The following is a 20353-nucleotide window of genomic DNA, read 5'->3' as shown; positions in this document are numbered from 1 at the left end:
GGTGCACACTTGTAGTCCCAGCAACTCAGGAACCCGAGGTGAGAGGATCGCTTGAGCCCAGGAGTTCAAGGCTGCAGTGAGCTATGATTGCGTCACTGCACTCCAGCCTGGGCGACAGAGCGAGACTCTGCCTCTGGAAAAAGAAACAAAGAAATTTTTCAAGCCACCAGAATCCCAGCCTCCCCAGGAAGCAGAGATAGGGCAGTCATAAAATAAATATACTGAGACATTATGAAAACACAAACCTAGATATGTATCTTTTGCTTTTAATCTTTAAGAAATAATTTCAGCAAAAGTTCAATACTTTAGAAATGCAAAGTTTATATGGAGTGGTATTACATTAGGTAACAGTGGTGACCAGAAAGAGTTCTAAGTGACTAATTTGCTTTGGGGAAATATTAGGCATAGGGAAGAATCTGGCCTGTAATTGCAAACTTATGAGCTCAATATTTCAATATTTAAATTATTTATGTTAAATTTAAATAAATTTAAGTAATTTTTCTTCAAGCAAAATGATGAGGATAAAATTATGTAATTCATTATGCTACCATTCTTTTGAGGATATCTTTAGATAACCTATCTAAATATGGAAAACAGAATACATCTCTAAACTGTGTTCTCTGGAGGCAAAATAAAGACAAAGTTTAATAATATGCTTTCTAAGCTGATTATTTTAGTATTTTTGCATAATTTATTAGTTTTAGATTAATTCTACAGTCCTAAAATGACTGGAGCCTACTAGATTGACAAATGGCTAATTTAAACACCCCCCCAAAAAATGCCCAGTTTCTAATATTACCTGATAACATATACAGACATGTATTTTTCTGTTCAAAGACCAAAACTGAAAGCTGTGTCTATGCATAAACACAAAACACGAGGCTCTCTGTACATATAGAAGAGGTTCCAGTTGTGTACATGCATATGCGTGTGTGTATACCAAGTCAAAAGGCAAAAACTTAAATATAAAATTTTAAGTCATGCAAATTTATATATTGTTGGCTTCAAAATAGCACAAATGAGAGTCACTGGTAAGATATACTGTCAATAAAATAAGATGCTTTTAATGAAAAGTCACTCAAAGTACAATTCAAAACGGCTTAGGTTAATTAACTAGTTAAAGCAAATGTAGACGAAGCATAATAATGGATTGTCTATTATTAGTAGGTGATATATCTACCTCATGGGAGTGTTGTGAGAATTAAATAGATGCAAAACACTTAAAACAGAGCCTAGCTTAGGGTACGTACAACTTAAGTCTTACTTAGTAGTAGTCAACTCAGATGTTTTTAACAGCAATAATATGTAACTAAACTCCAGAAATGTTGGACTGTCTTTTTACACGTTTCTCACTTACTCTGGCATCCTTGTCTCCAACAAAACAAATGACACGGAGAGATGGGACCCATCGTTTAAATTCATTCATCCAGTTGTGTAAAGTAGACTTTGGAACTAAAACCATGTGAGGTCCAGGAATATTTCGGTAGTGTTTCAGGTAACCAAGCAAAGCAATTGTTTGTAAAGTTTTCCCAAGACCCTGCATTATCATCACAAGGAAAAAAATCCATGAACATTTTTTCTGTATGGAAACATCTTGTTAGCAACAACATAACAAAATATCTTTGTCCACTATCTTGCAAAGGCAATTATGTTTCTACCAATGAAAAGTAAAAATACCAAATACCTTTTTTAAAGAAGATAATCAAATCATTCCAATTCAGTATTGTACTTACCGTGAGCACAAACTGAAACCAGTAACTTGCAGTCAGAATGTTGCTCAACAAAGCAACTTTCTATTTAGAACATTTTTCCTCCTAAAGGAGCAAGCAATCTACTAGATAATTTTTCTACTTGTTCTGAAGTTAGGAATTTTCTGTGTGTTTGTTTTACAAAGACACGCTTCCTTTGCCAGCCTGCTTAGATACTGGTCTTTCTTTCCTATTGTTCCTAACATTATTACAGCCCAGACATTAAATATTCAGACTATGTGTCTCAAGGGGCTTGTGGCTCTGTACTTGCATCTCACACTCTTAAAAACCTTAGGAACCACAAAAGAACAGAATTTTTCAGCCAGAAAGAATCTTAGAGAGATCACCAATTCCAGAGGACTTTTTAAAAAATAACATATTCAATACCTATGAACAGATACCTAACCCATAAGAAAGGGAACTAAGCCTTTTTTGGCCTCTTAAAACTGCTTTTGGTTTTATCTCTGAGCAAGATATATACTTCTTTTTATAAATGTCTGCTTAAAGCTATTTTTTTTAGATTGTGTCCTATCTGATATGTCACTTAATGAGACAACTTTTATGAATACTATACATGAAAACCTTAAAATGTTTATATTCCTTAACCAAGTAATTCTACTTCCAGGAATCCTATGGAAATAATCTGAGAGGTACAGAAAAACTAAATTACAAGATTCTTATAGTGGCATTATTTACACTATACATCAGGCAATCCAAATGAAAAGCAATAAGAGAGAAGTTGAATAAAATTATGGTACCTCCCTAGGATTATTATGTAATAATTATGTTCAGAAAATGTCTTAATTACATGGAAAATATGTATGAATGTAAATAAATCAGAATGTCAAATTATACATACAATAAGATTTCAACTATACAAAATAAGTACAACCAGAAGAAAAAGACTAAAAAGAAATATGCCAAAATGTTAGCTGTGGTTACTTCTAAGTAGCACAAGTATAATTTAATTTTAGTGATTTATTTATTTTTTTCCAAATTTTCTATACTCCTTAAAGTGTCTATTTTTTAGGAATTAAAACATATCTAGTATTGGCTGGGTGCAGTGGCTCACACCTGTAATCCCAGCACTTTGGGAGACCAAGGCAGGTGGATCACCTGAAGTCAGGAGTTTGAGACCAGCCTGACCAACATGGTGAAACCCCCATCTCTACTAAAAATACAAAATTAGCCAGGCGTGGTGGCGGGCGCCTGTAATCCCAGCTACCTGGGAGGCTGGGGCAGGAGAACCGCTTGAACCCGGGAGGCAGAGGCTGCAGTAAGCCAAGATCACGCCATTGCACTCCAGCCTGGGCAACAAGAGCAAAACTCCATCTCAAAAAATATATATACATATAAATATACATATCATATATACTTAAATATTATATCTAAGTATATATGATATGTATATTTATATATTATATATTATATAAATATATGTTATGTATAATATATATTTATGCTGATACTAGATATATATTTTATATATATTTTATATATCATATATTATATATATCTGGTAGCATAAATACATCACTAAAGACCAGATCCTTCATGTTTAGACAGGCTGCAGCCAAGAGCTGCTTGGGGCAAATAATCCTGGTCCTTCCATTGTCCAACTTACCAAGCTCCTCCCCCTCTGAACTGACAATAGTCTTCAAATCAGAATACCTAAATATAAGGAGCTACAGACCCTTGCTTTAAGGGATCCTCTGCCACACACCCAACAGTTGCTCAACCAGGGATGAGTACTTATGCAACTGACTACTAACTATACTAGACGCCATAGGGCACATATCATCATGTGGCTCTTCTGGATAATAGTGGTTACAAGTATGGTTTCAGAGTCACATAAATACGAATATTATTGAGTTATATGGATTTAGAACTTTCCCTGCCCTCTCTTAAATCCCATTTTATTAATTTGGTCTTCAAATACAAATATAGGCCTTCATATATTCCCCTTTTAGCTGATGAATTAGCATCTTACGTGCCTTACTTTTTCCTGTTCGGTTATTTTATTACACATTTATAACTCCTTCACTGATTTCCAAAGCCCCACCATGCACTGTACTGTATCAAGATTCAGCATTACTCTTTATTCATTCCTTATTCCACCTATGCACTTTTTGATTGTTCACAAGTCAAAATATTGATATTCATTCACACATGCATATATTCAGTCAGTCATTTATGTATTGCTTGGTTTGTATACCCCGCCTTATTCCCAAAAGGATTTCAGGTAGCCTACAATCAAAACATGGAACATAAATTGATGGCAAAATAGAAATAAAGAGACAAGGAAAGTAAGAAAGACAAGTAGATAAAGAATAGGAAAAGACAGAAGGACACATGGGGCAGACCATTAAAGGTTACATAAAGTCAGGGTGGGGGTGGTTCACACCTGTAATCCCAGCACTTTGGGAGGCCGAGGCGGGTGGATCACGAGGTCAGGAGTTCAAGACCAGCCTGGCCAAAATGGTGAAACCCCATCTCTACTAAAAATACAAAAAAAGTTAGCCGGATGTGGTGGCAGGTGCCTGTAATCCCAGCTACTCAGGAGGCTGAGACAGAGAACTGCTTGAACCTGGGAGGTGGAGGCTGCAGTGAGCTGAGATCGTGCCACTGCACTCTAGTCTGGGTGACAGAGCAAGACTCCATCTCAAAAAAAATTTTTTTAAAAAGTTACATAAAGGCATCATTTGGGCATCCATCTTCACTCTGTGCTTCCTGGAAGCCAAACTGCAAACAAAAACAAAAGTACAGGGAAGGTTTTTGGACCACTTGAGGAAAGCAGAGTTTTATGGCCTGTGAAAGTCTGTGTTCTAGCGGTTACTTAACAAAACAATTCTAGCCAGGTGCTGTGGCTCACACCTGTAATCCTAACACTTTGGGAAGTCGAGGTGGGAGGACTGCTTGAGCCCAGGAGTTCAAAATCAGTCTGGTTGACATGGCAAGACCTGTCTCTACTAAAAATAAAAATAAAAATTAGCCCAGTGTGGTGGGCACGTGCCTGGAGTCGCAGCTTCTCAGGAGGCTGAGGCAGGAGGATCGCTTGAACCCAGGAAGTCGAGGATGCAGTGAGCCGAGATTGTACCACTGCACTCAAGCCTGGACAACACAGAGAAACCCTCTCTCAAAAAAAATAATAATAATTCTAAGGCTACAAAATACCTTTTACATGGTAACAACTTTAAAAAAGCCTCCAGGCATCGGGGAGCGGGGGCAGGTAAGCTCAGGTTTTTCAAATTTACATAAAAATCATTGATAACTGAGAATGTGGTTTTAGCTACCGATTCCTTACCATTTCATCAGCCAAAATGCCATTGACTCCATTTTCATATAAAGATATCAACCAATTCAGTCCTCGAATCTGATAATCTCTCAGTGGCCCCCCTTTCACATCTGGGGAAAAAATGCAAGGACGTTTCATACTTTCATTAATATACTCAAGTAAAATTTTCCTAAAACTAAATTGAAAAAGAACTCACCAATGTGACGAAGTACTTACATGAAGGTGACACCTCAAATCTAATACACACATTAGATGTTTTCCGACTCTCCGACAGTAGCTCTTCATCTTCTTCTTGCTCTGTGCGCCTGTGGCGGTAGCTGAAATTAAAAAAGGAAATCCCTTCATATTCGACCCAAATGCTAAGGTATCAATTAAATCAGTGTACATGGCTATTATCTTTTACAGAAAAAGAATGAGTTGTCCAAGGTATTGCTTAGAAATCGGTAGAACCAGCCTACATTTTTACTGATCAGCCTCTAGTGAGAAAAAAATATAGGTGTCTTCAAAACATAATTATAATGGCAATACCCTTATTTTTTGTCACATGAAGGTATACTGAACAATAAAGAGGGAAGGGGTGCATGAAGGGATCAGGGAGGACAGGAGGAAGAAAAGGCAGGAGAAAGGAAAGAAAATAGAGAGAGAGGTGCCAACATACTCTCCAGCAGAAATTAAGCTCTGCTTTTCATCTTTCTTTATTCGAGGACGTCCCAATTTCATGTTCAGTGGAGATGTTGGAGATTTCTGTGCTGAAGGCTGAATGAAATGTGCAAAAAGTTCTGTCTGCTTCAGTAAAAATTCAAATCTCTTTGCTCGGTCGGCTTTCTAATTTGCAAAACAAAAGAAAAGTAAGGACTTTGCTTTTCATTCCTTCAAAGTCATTTAACGAATACTTGCATTGCATTTACTTTGTACAACACTCTTAGCACTTTAAACATACTAATCCACTCAATTATCTTAAGAAACCTATGACGTAGTTACAGGTATCATCTCCACTGTAACTACATGCTACCGAAGCACAGAGAGGGTAAGTAATTTGCCCAACCTTGCACAGCTAATAAATAGCAGAATTTGAAAATGTATTTTCAAATAGTTTGAAGGGAAGAAAAATGATCTGACAGTAAATTCCCCAGTAACAAATATCCTTCTTAAAGAGTCATAATCATAAAGCAAATCTCTTTCCAAAACATTATTTTATTAAATAAAATAGTAACAAAATTAAGCATCAAATATGTAACATATCCCAAATATTGAAATATAAATTAACTATGATATATATATACCATAAACTGAACTCTTAAGAATTTTCAAGTTGTATCCAGAAATAACTTAAATCTTAAAATACAGTATCATCTTGTCTCAAAATATTTTCAATGTCATGGTATAGTAATGTAACAAACAGTCCTCTCTTCACTCACAGGGATCTAGAAAACTGTATTTTATGCTAGTAGCATATAAACTTTCTCCCCAAAGTAAGCAGAATTTGGGAAAAATATATAAACACACACACATATATGTGAAATAGTTAATATATATTAACTATTAAAAGTTGATATGTATTCTAATTTCTCAATACATTGTAAAAGGTCAGGGAACATGTACCATATACAGGCAATAAAACTTTGTTTCACTAAAAAATCTTAAAAAATCAAAAGACATATACATCATTCTAGATAAAGGAAAAAATAGACTATTTATTTATTCAAAGTCGCTTTCCAACCACAGAGTAAAGAATAGTTGATTGCTAATGAAGGATGCATAATTAATAACCCAGAAAACTTACAGAAGAGTTCATTAACATAAATATAAGAGTTAGATAAATTCAGACCATGAGCTGGAAGGAGGCCAAAAACTTTCCATTTTATGTTATCCTCACTGGAATGTTATTTTTAGAGTTGTTAAAACATTGCCTACCTACATTAGATGTGGCCTTAAACATAAAGTCTTATAAAATAGCTATCAACAACCAAAAAATATATATTTCATCTCTACTTATTTTTATAATATTATAGCAAAAACAATCCCTCAGAGAAAAAAAAAATCCATTTCGACCACCTGTCAAATTGTTGAAAGATCCAAGGTTATAAGAGTTTAGTTAAAATTAAGGCTAAAATATGGATTTTAGTGACTAAAAATTAAATAATTAAATGTATTATAGCAAGCAATATGTAAGTATAACTAAGATTATGCTGCTTAAATATGTGATATTTTCATGCATTGGACAAATATTCTTCCCTTTAAAGTGTATTGACGTATTACATATTTCATTAATGTGTAGCATTTATTCATATGTCCAAAGAAGGAGAAAGAAAGAAAAATATGAAAATCTGGCTTTGTGACTGGATTTCTCTCAGGTCACAAAGCCACAGTGGTATTACCACTGATTTTTTCACCTCATAAATAAATATTTCTAGCTTAAAGTATTTTATTATGGGACAGAGAGCACTGAACAAAAATGAGATGTGACTTCTAGTCCCAACTATGACATATAGCTTCCCTGATCCTTTAATTCCTCATCTGAAAATGAGGTTAATTTATTCAACATAAAATATTGTGACAGATTGTATATTAAATTACTTTCCAATTCTAAAATCGATGATTCTCTATGCATTACATATACATACGTATTTTTTCGTCTTTAACATCTCAACTATAAAAATTAACTACAGCATTCACTATCCTATCCAAGAGTACATTTACCATTTTCTCTTCATATTCCGGGTCCATTTCCTTTTCAGATTTAGGAGCTTTAGCAGCAAGTTTGAGTTGAAATGAAGAAACGTTTTTCTAGAATTTCAAAGAAAATAAATGTCATCAAATTGCAAAGCAAGGTTCTTAAATTGGTCAATGTTCTCATTAGAAGAAGGTGGAAAGCAATTACATAACTAAATATATAAATCAATGTGGGACATGCATGGACTGACGATGAGAGCATGTCACGAAGCAAGGCTTATGATTAATCCAGTTCTGTACACCTGAGGTCCAATAAAAACATCTGAAAAATTGTGAATGCCAGAGAAATATTAATTGGAATAAAACCCAAAAGGCGAAACATTGAGCTTTCTCATCCATTATTTAATTTACAGTGTAAGAAAATGTGTAAACATTAAATAAGAGATTTTAAAATCTAGAAAAGGCTAATATCAACCACAAACCAAAGAATTCAAAGAAAGTAAATATTAATTCTCAGAAACACTCCTTCATGTCATGGAAATATGCCACACTTTCAGAAGAAAAACTGTGGTTTCTGTTCCTAAAACAATACTTTTTAAATTGTTTTCATAGCATTATAAGAATATTTAATTTTTTATGTAATGCAATGTGATCATATATACTTAATATAATAGTGCAGTTTTGGCCGGGCGCGGTGGCTCACGCCTGTAATCCCAGCACTTTGGGAGGCCGAGGCGGGAGGATCACAAGGTCAGGAGATCGAGACCACGGTGAAACCCCGTCTCTACTAAAAATACAAAAAATTGGCCGGGCGCGGTTGTGGGCGCCTGTAGTCCCAGCTACTCGGGAGGCTGAGGCAGGAGAATGGCGTGAACCCGGGAGGCGGAGCTTGCAGTGAGCTGAGATCTGGCCACTGCACTCCAGCCTGGGCGACAGAGCGAGACTCCGTCTCAAAAAAAAAAAAAAAAAAAAGTGCAGTTTTAAACTTTTGGCTTATGTTAATTTTCTCTAACTGGAAAGAAAACTAAACTATTTATATTGCATAAATATTTTGTAGAAGCAATTTATCAAGGCTATTTAAGTATTAATGTTTGATATTTCAAAATTGTAATTTAGCAAAAACTAACCTCAATCAATAACTTAATACAGAGATTATCTGGGGAAGGGGGTTATCTCATGCACCCTATCCTTTGGAAAGACAAGCCTGTACTGGTAAATATAAATACATATATAGAATAAGCCTCCTTCCCTATAAGAAATCAAGAAATAAAATAATAAAAACACAAATCTACCCATCAGAACCAAAGATGAGAGTATTTCATTTTTAACACAGACTTTGCGTAAGTGAAAACACAAATTTGTTCGTGAAAACCATCATGGCTTTTGTCAAACTATCTCTGAAAACTTAGGTCAAAAATCAACAGAATGTGACCTTAAACATAAGAAAGATATGGCCCCAATATGTCTTCTAATATTTACTAAAATTTCTATTTTGAGGAAATCCAAACTGAGATTATGGAATTTGACCTTGTCCAGACTCTTTCTTTGTAGCACTGATCAGATATCATTCAGTTACACTAACCCAAATAATAACCATCTTGATTTACAGCATCTGACATGTACACATCTATGTGGAACGTTTTGAAGGTAATCCTGGATGGATGAGAATAGAAAACTGCTGAAGAGCCCCTCAAACTCACACTTTCAGACTGCCATATATAATATAAATCATATTTATTTTCAAAGCAACAAGAAAAATTGGGTATCAAATCCATACCTTTATCATTCATTCCTTGAAAGGCTATATGAAGTGTAGTTTTCCAGTTTCAAAACAGTGAAAATAACTTCCTCATATACACAAGTGTATATAATAAAGTGGGAAGTACACTTACAGAAAATTAAAGCTTTAATCCTAGAAAAACATTTTACCCACTACTTTTTTGCTTACCTTGCGGTAGACTACCATCAAAATCTAATTATATGCTAATTAAAATTTCTAATCTTGAGCAGGGCTATTAAAAGCTGTGGGTAATTACTTAATTGGCAGTATCTTCCACAACAAATTTTAAAATACCTATCTTCTAAACCTTCTCATTTGTGTGTGTCTGTGTGTGTGTGTGCATTCTCAAAACTACATTTTTTCATACAAGAAAAGATGAAAGGTGACTAACAGACTCTAATGAATTCCTTTGGATTTTGTTATCTGAGTCTAGGTGCCATGAGAACGCAGCACAAGGTCAACAAAATGGCTTGTTTTAAAGACCATGACCTTTTTCTTGATGTTTTCATTACCAAAGATACCATCTCCAATTTCTACAGTGCTGGGTAATCCAACCGTCACTTAAACCAAGTAAGTTCGACAACCAGAAGGCAAGCAAAAATACCTTTGAGTAGGTAAATGTCACAGGTCAATTCACTAAATCTCATCTACTGTATTCATCATGAAAGTGCTCTCATTCAGAAACCTATTTTATTTTATTTGGTAGACAATTCCACCAAGTTTGAAAATCTGGCTTCCCATGTCACCGAGAATACAAGCAACAGTAAAAGACATGGGAAAGATGGCTAGAGGAAGGCACTCTACAAGAAGGCACAGCAGAAACCCAAGATGAAAATGTCTTCCACTGCAGTAGCATCCCTCATCCTTGGTGTGCACGTGTCATTACTTCCCTTTCTCCGCTTTATCACTGACACTTTTGTATTTTACAGTTGTTTTCAAACGAGTTTATGGTTTTGTTACACCTATATTCTTTATCATAAACTAACATATTATTTCTGGTGAAACTAGATGAGGTGTTTAAAAAGTGATAGCTAACAGTCTGGCAATTAAGGAAGAAGACAGAAAAATTTTATTTTTTTATTTATTTATTTACTTATTTATTTGGAGACGGAGTCTCAGCCTGTCGCTCAGGTCGGAGTGCAGTGGTGTGATCTCGGCTCACTGCAACCTCAGCCTTCCCAGTTCAAGCGATTCTCCTGCCTCAACCTCCCAAGTAGCTGGGATTACAGGTGCCCGCCACCACGCTCATCTAATTTTTTTTTTTTTTTTTGGTATTTTTAGTAGAGATGGGGCTTCACCATACTGGCCAGGCTGGTTTTGAACTCCTGACCTCAAGTGATCCACCTGCCTCGGCTTCCTAAAGTGCTAGGATTACAGGCGTGAGCCACCGCGCCCGGTCAGAAAAATTATTTTTAAAAATCAACACAATACTGGAAGAGTCTGGTAGGTGGTTACTTAATTGAGACGGAACAACCTGCAGGATTTTCAGGTGCCTTTGTGTCACTGTTTGAGTACACTAACTGATGACCATGAAGAAGAGGTTAATCTGCACTTTTAGTACACAATTTAAAGTGTCAAGGTAGTATGTAATATATTTCAATTGTTAAGGAAAAATTAAAAATAAAAATGATGCAGCGGCTAAACTTCAGCTATCCAGGAAGTCCCTGACATACAGCACCTCATTCCCCTATCCTGAGTGGACAAATGAAGTACCGGTAGGGCTATTTCTGATGAGGCAACAGAGTTGACAAATAGGTAGGCATCAACTCAGTGTTTATATTATACAGTTTTTTTTTTATTGGTCCCTTGTTTTTACACAATTCAAAATTTTATAAAAAATTTTATGCAAAATTCAAAAATGTATACAACCTGGAAATTCGACAACCTTTCCTGCCATACAAAAGGCAGTTTGGCACTCACATTTGACCAGTCTACGGAATAAAAAGCACAGAGACATTTCCGAATTTCCCAACATTTGATTTATATTGATGCTTGGTATTACGCCCACTTTTAATCAACAATATTATCTTACTAATCCAAGTACCGCGTAGATCTTACAATGTGTATGTTTTCTACGGTTTTCATTTAGCACTACAATTGTCCTTCTGTTTAGTCAACCTTGTATCAGTAAAATATATGTCACATAAGCAACTGCTAAATTTAAAATTACTCTTCTCATTTAAGGCGAAAGGTGTTAATGTTCCTCAAAAGCTTTTCATTTGGTCGTATAGTATCATATAATGATTCAGACAAAGCCACTTGAGATCTCTAAAGCAAAATTACCCACCTTTTTAAAATTGCGATATGACTACTCGTAAATGGGAAAAAAAATCCACCTATTAACGATTAGTTGTGCAATTTTATCATACATCAAAAATGCTTATGCCCCATCCTATTTTTATGTCAATTTTTCAATGTTCTATAGTTTTATTTGCATGTCTCGGGCCACACGAAATGTGCCTTATGGAGATAATACATATTTTCTGGATTGGCTTTAATATGTGTCAGAGCGGTTCCCTTACGTTAGAAGCAGCTCATCTTGGCGACGCTGAGTTTTTTAAAAATTAAAGGAAAAAAAAAAAAAAAAAAAACCTGTGTGTGTCCAGGAGCCAGCAGCGCCCACTAGGAGAGGGAGGCGGAAGCCTGGAAAGCTTGGGGCCGGATTGAGGGACCATTGGGGTGGCCCTGGAGTGAAACCCTATACCGTCGGGGGCGGGGCAGAAGAGGGTGAGGGTGCAGATGTTGGAAATTTTCCTAAGCCAGCGTCCACGGTTCCTCAGTTTGGGGGGGTGGGGGGGTACGACGCAGAGAGCTCCTTTCCTCGGGGTGACACCCCCACCTCGGCAGGCGGGGTTCAAACGAACAAGGGGTGGTTTTTTTTCCTGCCATCCAAAAGACTGACATTGCCAATGAAAGAAAGAAATGTCTTCCCTGTCACCCTCCACCCAGCAACCACCAGCAGCACCTTGAAATTCGAATTACAAAAAAAAAAAAAAAAAGCCCCAGCAAAACCCCTTTAGCGCGAGTGTGGGATTGAAGGGCCCAGATTTCCCAGGCAGAGGCCGACGGGAAAGGGGGGGAGAGGGAGCGAGCGAGAGGAGAGGGAGAGGCGGAGGCTTTTTCCTGCACAGCCCCATCCCCCACCCCGTTACCCGAGTTCCGGGAAGGTGGAGGGGGTCGAGGGTTGTCGAGGGGCTCCCGAGCCCCCAGGCCCCGGGAGAGCGGGCACCCCTCCACCCCGCGCCGCTCCCGCCCGCGCCCAGCCCCGCCCCCGTCCTCCAGGCGGCGAGAAGGAAAGGGGGAGGGGAGCGAACGCCAGGCGGTTCCGCCGCCGACCCCCGCACCCGCCGCCCCCAGCCCCGCAAAGCTCCGCGGGTACCTGTCGGCGCGGAAAGGTTAGGCTTTGGGCCCCTCAGAGGGGCCAGGCACAGGATTTGTCCACCACACACACACACCCCCTTCCTATTTACCTCCTTCTTCTTCTCGCCCTTCTCCGTGGCCGCGGTGGCTTCGGTGGCCGCGGCGGCCGCTCCCTCCTCCTGAGAGGTGGACGGCCCCGGTTGCTCGTCCTCTATGACCACGATAGTGGCGGTCGCATCCGCGGCTGCCACGGTGGCTGCCACTGCGGCGGTGTCCTGCTCCATGCCGTGGGAGCGGGAACGAGGAGGGGGACGAGACAGGGTACGAGGGCTCCTGGGCGGCGGCAGTGCCTGCACTGGAAAGAGCTAGATGGAGCAGGGGTGGGGAATCACTCCGCTTCCAACCCCTTCGCTCAGGCCCCCCCTTCTTTAAATAACCCTCAACCCTGCCCCACTTCCGTCCACCCACCCTACGTCATGGCCTCCCCCCGTCACTCTCCCCCCTTCCTCCACCCCCCCTCAACGATCGCGAGACTCCCCTTCCCCACCCAGAGCCCGGGCCGGCCCCGCACGACCAACTGTTGCCTGAGTGTGGGGCGCGGACAGGGGTGGAGGCGGGAACCCACAACTCGCGGTCCCCTAAAAATCCCCTTTCCCACACGCCCCCAACAGTGAGCCTGAGCTCCCCTCGCAGATGCGTGCAAAACGAATCCTCTTTCCCTTAAATCTGCTCTTTGTACCTCGGGGCGCTCTCCCCTTGCACAAAGAACTTTTCCTCTGCTCATAACTGTACTGTAGAAGGTCTTTTTCACCATTTGCAAAGCGCGGAACACCTCTGGGACTGCCCTTTCCCAGGTCGCTAAAGAGGTAGGATTAGCGGTGCTGTTTCCACCTTCCTAAATTCTGCACAAAGCAGCATTCCTTGAATCTCTTGATTGCAGCTGCAAACATTCACTTACAAGGCAGTCTGACTCTCAAGTTTTACGTATATTTGTTCTATTTTCACCTCTGGTACCTCTCAGGTGGCCAATGTGCAGTAACCCTTCTCTTGCCTTCACCACTACATTTTTAAATTCCTAGAGGACAAGGTCAAGATTCCCCACCGAACCTGGGGCAACATGTGGTAGGCACTCAACATTAGTAATCGAAATGAATTACTGTGATTTTTTGGCACAGGTCTTATTTGCACCTCCATTATTATTTGGTAATAATACACTGATAATATGAACGATCAGGGACATAAAATCATTTCGTGATACAGAATCAATCAGTGTCCATCAGCAGATGAATGGTTAAGGAAAATGTGGTCTATATACACAATGGAATACTATTTAGCCATAAAAAAGAATGAAATTTCATTTGCAGCAACATAAATGAAACTGAAGGTTATGTCGCACAAAATAAGCCAGGCACATGTTCTCACTCATATGTGGGAGCTAAAAAGTAGATCTCATGGAGGTAGAGACTACAATGATAGGTACCACAAATCTGGGAAGGGTGTGTGGGGTTGAGGCGGATCAACGAAGAGAGGTTGGTTAATGAGTACAAATATACAGTTAGATGGAAGGAATAAGTTCTGATGTTCAAAGTAGAGTAGGGTGACTCTAGTGAACAAACAATGCAATGTATATTTCGAAATAGCTAGAAGAAAGGACATGAAATGTTCCCAACACATAGAAATGACAAATACTTGAGGCGATGGACACCCTAAATACCCTGACTTGAGAAGGACCCTTAAGGACAGCAACAGTGGAGGATTTATTTTTCACCAAATTGCAGCTATTGGTGAATAGAATTCCTCTTTCATTGTATGGGACTGCAAAGGAGAAAAGTTTAAGAAATATTTGTTGTGTATTAGTGTGTCCCTGCTTTCAAGTCAGTTTTGTTCCACTGTATTTCTCATTGTCAGTGTACATTATTTCAGTTACATCGTGGGTTAAATGCACTTTTGTGAGGAAATCTGGGAAACTCACATCCCTTTTTAACACCTTTTTTTGTGTGTGGGGACATGTGTTCCAAGTTCCAAAAAAAGAATTTAGAAATTTATTTGGGGGCAGAACATATTTGTATGTTGGCAATTTTCCATGCATGTATAATGCAATCCTTCCTTTTCGAGATGACGCGGCTGAAAGTGCTATCAAGTATATGAATTTGGCTGGAAAGGTCGATGCTTGGTCAACAGACCTTGCCACAGGATTCATGTAAATATTGCCCTTTGGCTTGTGGCAACAACTGCTGTTTACAGAGCATGTGCTATCCTTATTTGTAAATCTGCCTAAAATTCATGATCTGTAGACTTTGTTCAACAAGAGTCATCTCATTTCTGAGCCTACTCAACACCTTGCTCTATCTGCTACTACTTTCCCCAATTATGTCTTTTCATTTGAAATGGTCTTGGATTGCTCTATTCCATTGGGGTTGGAGGACAGAGCAGACTTTTATAAAGAACTGGCTCACGCCTGTAATCCCAGCACTTTGGGAGGCCGAGGCAGGCGGATCACAAGGAGATCCAGACCATCCTGGCCAACATGGTGAAACCCCATCTCTACTAAAAATACAAAAATTAGCTGGGTATGGTGGTGCACGCCTGTAATCCCAGCTACTCGGGAGGCTGAGGCAGGAGAATCGCTTAAACCCAGGAGACAGAGATTGCAGTGAGCCGAGATCAAACCACTGCACTCCAGCCTGGCAACAGAGCAAGACTCTGTATCAAAAAATAAAATAAAAATAAACTGGGAACCTCAGAACTAATCCCGGTCTACCGGTCAATATGTCCATTTTGGTAGATTATAGAGGTTGTTCAACAATCATTCTCGAATAGCCAAACTTGTTTAGTAGCTACTAGAACATGTGTCCACTGGTGATATTAAATGTTTTATAAAGTTCATAAAGGAAAAGCCAAAGGCTTCGTGTTCCTTCTCTTATTTTGTGTCTGAAATTTGTCATTGAAACCACAGTATGACTTAAAACCACATTGTGATCCGACTGATTAATGTTCTTCAGAAACTGGCACAAAAGATTCTGGACGTACTGTCTTGCTTACAGCTACAGTAACCATTCTGTTCGTATCAGTAAGCTTTCTCACTATTTTTTAAAAGACATTTATGATAGTGGCATTTTTGAAAATGTGATATTTCCTTGGTGATCCATATTTTAAGGAAAAGGTCATGGTAATAACTAGTATACATCTACCATTTCTTGAGCACCCACTATTGTATTAGGCACCATGCTAGATTATTTACATATGATATTGCTAATCCTCCAAATACTTCTATGAAATAAATATTATTATCCCTATTTTACAGATGAGAAAATGGAGATTTAGGCTAAATAACTCATCTAACGTTCCATAGCTAGTAAGTGACAGGAGATAGATTCAAACCCCAGACTGTCTAGTCCAAACCTCATTTTTCCACTTCATCTTTATTAAGTTCACTGGTCTTCACAGGGCTTCCTGCTTGACAGTAGAAATTATGAGAAAATAACTGAAAAATGTTTCTGCCATCTGTCTCCACGGTGTTCCCTCTAAAGCCGCTGTGTCCGACCCTTTGAATGCAAGAACATTTTTTGCCTATGTGGTGGCGGATATCACGAAAATTAGGCATGGACCTTTTTTTTTTTATTATTATCAGCTATCATTGGCATTAGTATTTTATGTGTGGCCCAAGACAATTCTTCTTCCAGTATGACCCAGGGAAGCCAAAAGATTGGACACCCATGCTCTAAAGTAAACTCTCAAAACAGTAATGAGACTCAGGACAGTTTGTGCAAAGAAGGGGAGAGCGTAATAGAAACAACTGAGATGTCCAAGAAGAAAGGATTGCCAAAACATTGTATAGTACATTAATAAATGGAATGCTATGCAAGCATTAAGAATGATTATGTGTTGACCAGGCGCAGTGGCTCATGCCTGTAATCCCAGAACTTTGGGAGGCCAAGGTGGGTGAGTCACAAGGTCAGGAGTTCGAGACCAGCCTGGCCAACATGATGAAAGCCCATCTCTACTAAAAATACAAAAAATTACCTGTGCGTAGGGGCGGGCGCCTGTAATCCCAGCTACTTGGGAGGCTGAGGCAGGAGAATCGCTTGAACCCTGGAGGCAGAGGTTGCGGTGAGGCGAGATCGCGCCACTGCACCCCAGCCTGGGTGACAGAGTGAGACTCCATTTCAAAAAAAAAGAAAAAAGGAAAAAGAAAAAAAAATAATGATTATGTAATCAGGTATCTGTTGACATGCAAATATATTCCTGTATATTGTTAAGTGAAAACATACAGGCAAAAAGATAGAATGATCCCATTTTAGCCACACACACACTGAAAAACACTATTTACATAAATGTATTTCCACAAAGGAAAAACCCTGGAAGGTTCTACTCCAAATGTTAAACCAGTAGTTACAGCAAGGTGGTGGGATTGTGGGTAATTTTTTTTCTTATTTTGCTTTTCTATTCTAGTTTTCCTCAATGAAGGTGTTTCTTTATATAATAGATAAATACCATTTTATAGATGAATCAAAACGTATTACTCAAAACTGGACAAGTTTAAATTAATCCTTAACAGAAGGAGTATGACCTAGTAGATAGGGTGAGTAAAAAAAAAAGAACAGGCCAGGTGCAGTGGCTCACGCCTGTAATCCCAGCACTTTGAGAGGCCGAGGCGGGTAGATCATGAAGTCAGGAGTTCAAGACCAGCCTGGCCAAGATGGGGAAACCCCATCTCTACCAAAAACAAAAAAATTAGCTGGGTGCAGTGGTGGGCACCTGTAATCCCAGCTACTCCGGAGGCTGAGGCAGGAGAATCACTTGAACCTAGGAGGTGGAGGTTGCAGTGAGCTGAGATCACGCCACTGCACTCTAGCCTGGGTGACAGAACAAGACTCCGTCTCAAAAAAAAATTGAACAGAACAATTTCACACAGAAGAGACAATGCAGTAGTAATGTGTAATGTAACATGCAATGTGAGTATTATACTGTTCACAATAATGTTACTTCATTGAGGAATGATTTTTGATATTATTTTAAGTGGTATATAAAATGATTTTCTACTGTTAAGCAATTTTGCAAAAGTAGCTCAGGAAAAAAAAATACAAGATTTTCTTCTCTTTTCTTTTTTTTTTTTTATATTGAGACAGAGTCTCATTCTGTCACCCAGGCTGTAGTTCAGTGGTACAGTCCCGGCTCACTGCAACCACCACCTCCTGGATTCAAGCAATTCTCCTGCCTCTGCCTCCCGAGTAGCTGGGACTACAGACACGTGCCACCAAGCCTGGCTAATTTTTGTATTTTTAGTAGAGATGGGGTTTCACCATGTTGGTCAGACTGGTCTCGAACTCCTGACCTCTTGATCCGCCCACCTTGGCCTCCCGAAGTCCTGGGATTACAGGTATGAGTCACTGCGCCCAGCAAGATTTTCTTAAATGCTCCCAACCCTGAAATTCTACCCACCCACCCATGCCCTAAAACACGAAACACATGCTAAATAATCTGAATTGGGTTTGCGAAAGGCACAATATTTTTTTCACTATTTAATACATTTTATTTCCATTTAAATAAATCAGTTAGTTTCTATTACATGCAAGTAAAAATTCTCATGGATGCACGTTACCATTGATGTCCATGTATTTACTATGTATGTAAAGGCACAATATTATCCATGGTGATATTATTAGAGGCAGAATAGTACAATTATTACCAGCTTTGGCTGTAGAGTCAGAAAGACTTGGGGTTCAGATTCTACCAAATTGTTTAACCTCTCTCTCCTCCGATTTGCATCTGTAAAATGGGTATAATGATACCTAATTCAACGTGATTTCATGAGGATTTAATGTAAAATATATGTATAAAACATTTAACATGATCCCGGCATATAACAGATTACTCAGTGGATGGTAGTTAACAAAAAGAAAAAAGCAGGGTGCTGCTTTCAGTTTTGGCTGAGCCAAGGAAAAAGACAGAATATGGTAAAGTAAGTCTGAAAGTCAGTGCTAAACTAAAACAGGAATAAGGCGGAAGTGCTGTTTGCCAAGTTCATTTTCTCTGTTCATTATCATTTATCAGGGTCAGCAATTTGGTGCAGTTACACTTCCTCAAAGGTAAGTTCTGAAGAAAGGCAGTAATGAGGGAGAAGAGGGTTAGGCTACTTCTCTACTTAGACTGTGACTTTTTTGAGGACAGGAATCGCACTCGATTCATCTTTGTTTAAAAAGAGGCCGGAGGGGCCAGGCGTGGTGGCTCATACCTATAATCTCAGCCCTTTGGGAGGCCGAGGCAGGAGAATCACCTGAGGTCAGGAGTTTGAGGCCAGCCTGACCAATGTGGAGAAATCCCGTCTCTACTAAAAATACAAAATTAGCCGGGTGTGGTGGCACATGCCCGTAATCCCAGCTACTCAGGAGGCTGAGGCAGGAGAATCGCTTGAACCCAGGAGGCGGAGGTTGCAGTGAGCTGAAATCATGCCATTGCACTCCAGCCTGGGTGACAGAGCGAGACTCCATCTCAAAATATATATATAATAATAATAAGAGGTAGGAGGGAAGGCAGTCCAGGGACTGGCTCCCTAGCTACACCGTGCCCTCCCCACTCCACACATACCCTTCAGCTTCTGTGTTGCCCTCTTGTTTCTCCCATTTTTCTTCCTTCAATCGTGTCCTGAGTGTCCGTTCTTGCCAGATTTCACATGCGTAATAATACACTTATATAACATTTTTCAGGGCTCTCCCCCAGCTTACCCACTACATGTAGAACAAGATACCAAAAGACAATGATGTCTACACACACACACACACACACACACACACACACACACACTCAAAAAAAAAAAAAAAAAAAAAAAAGATTGAGTCCTTGTCCTGGGCCTAGACCAGTGGTTTTCAAACTTTAGCGCATCAGCATCATCTGGAGGGCTTGTTAAAACAAAGATGGTTGGCCCCACTCCCAGAGTTCCTGAATTGGTAAGTTTGGAGTGGGGCCAAGAATTTGTCTATCTAACAAGTTCCCGGCTGATGCTGATGCTGGTGCTGTTGGTCCAGGGACCACACTTTGAGAACTAGTGACCTAGAACAGGGACCAGCAAACTTTTTCTGTAAAGGGCCAGGTAGTAAGTATTTGAGGCTTTACAGATTATAAAGTCTTTGTCACAACCACTAAACTCTGCTGTTGTAACGTGAAAGCAGCCATAGACTATAGACACGTGAACATGGCTGGTTCCAATAAAACTGTTTTTGTGGACACTGGAATTTGAATTTCATATAACTAAATATTATTATTATTATTTTGATTTTTAAAAACAATTTTAAATGTAAAAACATTCTTAGTTCAAGGGACATACAAAAATGGGCTTCAGGCTGTGTTTGCTGACCTTTGCCTGAAAGAGACTCATTCTCTGTGGAAGACAAACACAAGTGGACGAAAGAAGACTTAACAAAGCAATTAATGTATGAGAATGTGTTTAACCTCAGTAGTCATCAGGGAAATGCAAGTTAAAACCACAATGAGGCCCAG

General features: G+C 39.3%; 1 protein-coding gene and 1 non-coding gene across 9 annotated transcripts in view; one reads left to right on the top strand and one right to left on the bottom strand.

The window, feature by feature from the left end:
* LOC105468455 (SNF2 related chromatin remodeling ATPase 1) overlaps nt 1–13286 on the bottom strand; it is a 76958-nt gene extending 63672 nt beyond the window's left edge. For all 8 annotated transcript variants that reach the window (XM_011718620.3, XM_011718621.3, XM_011718622.3 and 5 more), the window contains exons 1-6: nt 12967–13286; nt 7744–7830; nt 5702–5868; nt 5260–5360; nt 5053–5153; nt 1358–1537 (exon numbers count right to left, since the gene is read on the bottom strand). In XM_011718620.3, the coding sequence (XP_011716922.1) occupies nt 1358–1537; nt 5053–5153; nt 5260–5360; nt 5702–5868; nt 7744–7830; nt 12967–13140 (810 nt within the window). In that variant the 5' untranslated portion in view covers nt 13141–13286. The remainder of the gene's footprint in view (nt 1–1357; nt 1538–5052; nt 5154–5259; nt 5361–5701; nt 5869–7743; nt 7831–12966) is intronic.
* Nucleotides 7959–8030, top strand: LOC112424425 (small nucleolar RNA SNORD112). The gene has a single exon (XR_003015169.1). It is a non-coding gene; the product is annotated as a small nucleolar RNA SNORD112 (small nucleolar RNA).
* Nucleotides 13287–20353: the final 7067 nt, after the last annotated feature.

Source organism: Macaca nemestrina, chromosome X (assembly GCF_043159975.1).
Source record: "Macaca nemestrina isolate mMacNem1 chromosome X, mMacNem.hap1, whole genome shotgun sequence".
NCBI lineage: Eukaryota > Metazoa > Chordata > Mammalia > Primates > Cercopithecidae > Macaca > Macaca nemestrina.
The sequence above is the reverse complement of the archived record's forward strand: the minus strand, read 5'-3'. Positions and strand labels throughout refer to the sequence as shown.